Here is a 6914-nt window from a genome sequence, read left to right on the forward strand (position 1 = left end):
GCAGAAGGAATGTGGTATCAGATGAAAATCTGGTCTGCACAAAGGAATGAATAACACTAGAAATGGTAACTATGTGGGTAAGTAAGATTTTTTGTTATTATTATTGCTTAAATCTCTTTAAGAGATAACTTCACTGCTTATGTAAAACTAATAACAATACACTTGGGGATTTTTAATACATGTAATGTGTGTTCTGTGGCTGACTCTGAAGGCATTCAAAGCAAAAGAGTCCAAAAAGCTTTGTAGTCTTGCAGGGTAACCACCTTGAGGGTCGACACTGAGCTGAATGTCTAAGCTCTGGTTTGTGTGGGTTGGTTTCTTTTTCTTTGTTTCTTGATTTTAATCTCAGTCTCAGTCTCACATTCAATGGCTCCCATTACATTTAGGATAAAATACAAATTCCCTACCAAGGCCTAAATGATCCTGCCTGGTCTGGCCCCTGCCTTTTCCTCTGCAACTTCATCTCCTGCCATTCTGCCCTTCAACCACTTTGCTTCTCAGCCTCAAAGGCCTTCCATTATTTCTTAGGAAACACCAAAGATTTTTCCCCAACTCTGTGCCTTTGATTTCCTATCCTTCTGCCTGGAACACTTCTCTCCAGGCTCTTCTCTCAACCAGCTGCTTCTGATTCTCCAGATGACCAGCCCATCTAAAACAGCCTCTCTGCTCCATTATCCTCTACCACAGCACCCTGTTGCTTTTCTCCACAGAATTCATTATAATCTTTATGATTTGCTTCTTCATTTGTTTGTTTACTGTCTGTTTTCCCTCCTAGAATGTCGGTCTTGGTCACCGTGCTATCCCCAGCATCTACGACAGTACCTAGCATATAACAGGCCCTCAACAAATACTTACTCAATAAATACAACCCTGGATGCCACATTTTAAGGGGACACTGACTGACTACAGCATACTAAGAAGAAAACAACTAGAGTGAAAAGGGTCTAGAAATCCTGACAATGAGAGACTGGTGAAGGAACCAGAAATGTGTAGTCTAAAGAAGTACAGACTAATTTAAAATGTCCAAATTATCTTTAAATATTTGAAGGTCATCATATAAAGAAGTGTTTGTTCTACATATCAAACCAGTTAGCCAGAGTTTCAAGGAGACATACTTTGAGTCCATATACAAAAACAATTTTATCACAACTAAAACTTTAACAATGAAATGGACTATTTCATTAGTTTCCCACTATTGACAATATCCAAGCAGCTGAATGGTTATCTATCAGAGAACCTGAAAACATAATTTCTATACTGGGAAATGAGTAGGGAAAGCTGAACTACAGGTCCATTCAGATTCTAAGAATCTATCGTTCTAAGAATACAGGCAATTTTTAATTTCACTTATACAAAGGGAACAATATCCATTATCACCTTTCATTCAATGTATTTATTCAACAAACACTGCACAACTAATAGCAACAAATGACTACATTAGCCCAATGAGATAAACAAAAACAAAACATGATTCTACTCCATCCAAAGAGCTATAGTCTGGGAAAGGAAATAAGACAGTTATGACTCAAGACAGAATGAGGTAAGTGCCATTAGCAAGGTACAAAGTGCTTTTCAAGGTTTTTCCCGCATAACTGATTTTGTTATATCTGAAAATCAATATCCAGTCAATTTTTGTAAAAACTGCAAATAACTCCCAAGATCTAGTAGGCACAGGTTTTATGTAACACCTTTGACTGACTGCAAGGCAAGCTGCTATAGAATCTGAACACATAAAATAGCATACCTGGAGATGAGTAGTTATTAGAATGGATATGACTAAAAAGACAAATTCACAATCCAATCATTTTATATTCACTAATATTTAAAAATTGCATTATCTCTACCTCCAAAGACAATTTGAAATGGTGGCCCAATATTTTACTTGAAAAACTCTAACTAAATTAGAAATGTAACACATCCATCAAGCTTACCTCCTGGTTTTCTTTTATTCCTTTATCAACTACCTGATAAAATAGGGTCCTGGGGAAATAAGTCTAAATAGATTAAAAACTAGAGTACTCCTAAATTTACATTTTACAAAGAACATTTAAATGAACCAATTTAAATATGAATCAATCTCACACCACATTCCAGGGAAAGGTCTCACCCTCTCTGTCAAGTACAGGGCTTTTATTGTTTTGTTTTACTATACTTTATTTGTGTATACACTGATAATTACAATGGGAGACAACTGAAACAGGATCCAAATTAGGCTTGCTTGTATATTAAAACACATCACTTGTTGTTACATTGTCACCCAAGTTTGGATCATTTCAGCAGTGATTATTTGGTTTGTTAATTAGAATCCCAGTATTGCAGAGACAACAGGGCCCTTAAAGATGGCTAGCGCACTGTGCTTTTATGTCTTTTTTTTCTTTTCCAGTACATGGCTTTTTAAGCAAGTCAATATATTTAACCAAAATAAATACATCAATAGCAGAAGAATGCTAGATGTCTAAGCACCACTGTATTATAAAAATAAAATCCTCTGAATCCACCGTGGTGCTTAAAATGAACGTTTTTACATAATAAAAATGCTGACAGCAGAAGTAAAGCGTTTAGCTTAAGAGGCAGAAAAAGCAATAAGCAATTGTTATTTTTGAAAAAGGAAAATTTAGCAATTTTATGAAAACCACAACAAATGGCTTCAGGAAAAATTAGGAGTACAAAAAGGGTGTAAGACAGGGCTTCCCTGGTGGCTCAGTGGTTGAGAGTCCGCCTGCCGATGCAGGGGACGCGGGTTCGTGCCCCGGTCCGGGAAGATCCCACATGCCGCGGAGCGGCTGGGCCCGTGAGCCATGGCCGCTGAGCCTGCGCGTCCGGAGCCTGTGCCCCACAACGGGAGAGGCCACAGCAGTGAGAGGCCCGCGTACCGCAAAAAAAATAAAATAAAATAAAATAAAGTAAAAAAATAAAAGGGTGTAAGACAGAAGTCAAGTCACCAGTTCACAGAAAATAAACACAGCAACTTAACGTACCACAGTCTGAAGGCATTGGTGCTGCAGAAATGGAAAAGATAACTGGTGTATCAGAACCTTGAAATAAAAATGGGTATCTTCCAATCAACGAACTTCCTTCTAATGGAAAATCCGGAAGGTCCTCTATGGTCATCTTCTAGAAAGCCACCTTTAATGAAAGGGGGGGAAAAGCATATCTATTATATTTGTATGCAACTTAGAATAACTGCCTTCAGTCACAAAAAGCCTATTTTTTAAAAATATCTAATCTATTGACATTTTTAACTTCAACCGTCAAAAATCTATTTTAGAGAAAAAGGGAAAAATATTTCCTTTTAGCGAACTGTTGTTAAAGAATATACATTGCTTAACACTGTCTCTCAGGGTCAACAGCATGTGTAATCTTTTTAGGCAAAGCTCGGGAGTAATAAAAAACTACTACTATATATTTCCTAATAATAGGTGAAAACATTTTTTAAACACTGAGCTACTCTAAATGGGTGATGTTCTCTTTACTCGCAGTAACAAACGAGATGTTTTCCCTTGTAGGTGCATCTCTAACTTCTCATAGGATCTGACACAGGTTCTATCATCTGTCATCCAGTAGCTCATGCCACGTGCTCATCACATGAAAAAAATCTAGTTTAAAATGTGCTCATTATTTTCCAACATCCCAGAAAACTTTACTGAAAATTGACCATATCACTTGTACAAATCTAAATCTAGGAGCTTACCGACATGGTTTCACTTAACAATGCAGAGGATCTGTTTAGTTCATCCCAGCAGAAGATGGAAGGCCATGCCTTTCAAACCACATCACTTATACTACCTCTCTTTTCCAGGAAACATGAGCACTCAGAATAAATATGTCTAAATTAGACAGCTGCTGCACCCCAGCACACACAACAGAGATGACACAGAATGCAGAGAAAATGTTAGTAAAACTGAACTATGAAGCTTAAAAACCTTCCAGTTTCTTGTGCACCAAATCTTTGCAGTCTGAAATGTTACGAATCTCTATATCTGTTCAAAATATAAGCAGAAAACTATATTACAAAACTAAATAAAGGTGATTTTAGACTATTTCAGTAGAAAGAATAGAATAAGTAAAGATGGTTAACAGAGAGCTTACTCTAGCAGATAATGCCATGCTAGATATTACTCAGTGTGTGCTCTATTATACTTGGTAAACCAACTCTATGTCTATCACCTTTACCTATCATGCTTACCTACCATCACCACCCTGCTCCAAAGAAACAGTCACCTTTCTGAGCTAAGAGGTTTGTTTCCAATTAGATTCATATGTTTTCTGAATACCAGCAGAAGCTGGTAAAGAGTAAGGCAACTTCTTTTTTCTCATAAGGTACATGTTTACATGGACATGGATATTACATATCAAATAACTTAACACAGTGTTACTATGTTAAAGGTATTCAAGGTTTCTCGGATGCTAAAATTACTCGCCACCCAATACTTTGAATCATTTTGACATTACCCTGGCCACATAAATAGGAAAAGTTGTTGCCATACAGCATGGTGAACTTCCTCAAATACTAACAATTTCAAAAAGTAGCGCCTACCACAAAGACAGCCCTCCTTCAATACTATAGCTTCTCAGTATTCAAAGTCAGTCAGGATTTCTACTTGTTGGCTTCTACAAATTACCTATCTGGCAGTAAATTTGAGCAAAATAGTCTATGCCGGGTATGAAGCATCCTTTAAAGTCAAGGACCAGAAATAAAATTTAATAAATATTAATATGTACAAGGCACTACACTATTCTAGATGTTTCAGAGAATACAAAAATGAGTAACAGATGGTCCATGCTTGTTAGGTAGCTTACAGTCTACTAGGGTGAATAAAATAGTACTAATAACTATAGACGATAAAACTGAGTGAAATATGTTCCATAACCTAAGTACAAGGAACATTTGTTATGGGAGTTCCTGAGAATCAGAAATGGTGCAGTGAAAAAAGCATCACTGAGATGAGTCTTGAAAGATGAGTAGGCAGAAATAAGGGCATAAATTTAAAAGGGGAGCCCATTAAAGGAATAGCAGGCTGGAACTTGGGCACATCTAGTAAGAGGTAAGGCTGTTGTGGTTTTTTAGGACTCTCCTCAGTAATGCTTTATATACCTGATCAAACACCAAACCACTTAATTCCATGAGCACTGGAAACAGTTGATTTTTTAAAAGGAGACTATCCTGATTCAAGCTGTCTTAGGAAGGTTAATCTGACTACAATCACACTTTGGGACTCAGCCATGTTTTTAATGCTCCAGCAAAATGACTAAGTGGTTTTCTTTCTGAGCTGGTTAAGAGGAAGCCACCTTTCAAAACCTCCCTTTCAAAGAGTGGGGTTTCCCATTCAAAACTATTTTCTAAAGTGATCTTCAGAGTGTACCTTTCATTTTTTTGTAGACTTGAGGTCCTTAAAGATAGGAACTGTATCTTACACGACTATCACTTGTCACAGGAGCTAGATTAGTGTTTTATACACATTTAATAAATATTCAAATCCTAGATTTGACGTGGAAAGATGATTCATTCAACAAGATGTAATCAACTTCACTTTACATATTAGATATTTCAAACCCACAGAAGCTACTATATTACCTGAACAATGCAGTGAATATTCTTCATATTTTGTGTCTGCATTGCATTTTCCCCTGGTCCCATTCCCTTTCTTTCACACGAAAAGCCCAACATTCTACCTTTTGTCCCACTTAAGAAAGCTATACACCTCCACAAACTTCTGTATAGTTTTAGTTTAGAATCCTTTCCTAAAAGCGATTTCTGGATCTAAGGATCTGGGAATCTTGGTTAAACCTAGAGATGTGCTTAGCTGGATTGAGTATGTACTTTCATTTCAAATCCTACTATGGTTACTTGGTGAGAATGGATTATGTAAAGATATCCAAGATTAAAAGTTGGCCCCAATTAACTGTGTACATAACAGATGCAATAACAAGAATCAACTTCCCCAAAGTTCGATTTACATATGAATCCCATCACCCCGAATCAGCTCTGAGTAAATGCAACTTGTAACATGGCTCTAATATTTTGTATTTTTTTTCAGAGATACCTGGTCAATGCCCTAACATTAACATAAGTGCTAAAAATATAAGTGCTAACATAAGTGCTCAAAACCCACATGTGTCTAGTGGCTACCATATTGAACACTGAAGAAAGAACACTCCCCTCATCTCAGGAAGTTCTACTGAATCAAACTCTAGACAAGAAAACAGTATACAAATGCCTGAAACAACAAGGAACAAAGGCTAACAACCTAAGCAAGGCCATGGTGGCATACTTAATTATACATAATTAACAAGAGAACAGTAAGCCTAAAAGTAACCAGATGTTCGCAGATTTACACTGGGATAAAGTGTTAAGTTGATTCTGTAACGTGAAGATCACTAGTATGTTTCAAAATTGGAGTTGTTATAAGCCATAAAAGACATCATATAAATATTTTTCTAAAAGCCTTGCTGATAGGGGCTGTTTCTGGTAAATCTGAAACGTCCGAAATAAATCCTGCAAAATACTATACCATGTGCCAAATCTTCTATAAAACAAATAAACATATTCATTCTATTTCAAGATTCAATCTTACAGCCCAAGTAGTCCATATCAAACGAGAGTATTTCAAAATGCATATTTATGTTAGCAAAATAGGATGGAAACCAGGATGGCTTTGCCTCATAAAAATGCAGAAAGCTAGACTTCTGCCAATTTCAATTATCTGCTTTCTCTGCACAGTTGCTACATGTCCCGCACCACGTGATCTTCTGCCATTTAAATGACTTTAATTCGTGCAGAAGATAACATAAATGACAAATGTCAATGTGAAAGTGAAGTACAATTAAAGTATTTGGCGGATGTTTCAAAGGAGGGTGTTTCTTCATCGAAATATTTAAAGGGCACCAATTTATACTATGACGTTGCTACAATG

At 36.7% G+C, this 6914-nt stretch overlaps 1 protein-coding gene across 16 annotated transcripts in view; it reads right to left on the bottom strand.

Moving 5' to 3' along the window:
* CLIP4 (CAP-Gly domain containing linker protein family member 4) overlaps window positions 1-6914 on the bottom strand; it is a 98906-nt gene that overhangs the window by 77968 nt on the left and 14024 nt on the right. For all 16 annotated transcript variants that reach the window (XR_016395307.1, XM_089922414.1, XM_089922411.1 and 13 more), the window contains one exon: window positions 2979-3126. Coding sequence is in view for 15 of the 16 variants with exons in the window: in XM_089922414.1 (XP_089778540.1) it covers window positions 2979-3111 (133 nt within the window). In the remaining variant the exon portion in view is untranslated. The remainder of the gene's footprint in view (window positions 1-2978; window positions 3127-6914) is intronic.

This window comes from Delphinapterus leucas, chromosome 13 (assembly GCF_059928025.1).
Source record: "Delphinapterus leucas isolate spDelLeu-1000000601 "Yukka" chromosome 13, BTC_Dleu_Yukka2, whole genome shotgun sequence".
Classification (NCBI taxonomy): domain Eukaryota; kingdom Metazoa; phylum Chordata; class Mammalia; order Artiodactyla; family Monodontidae; genus Delphinapterus; species Delphinapterus leucas.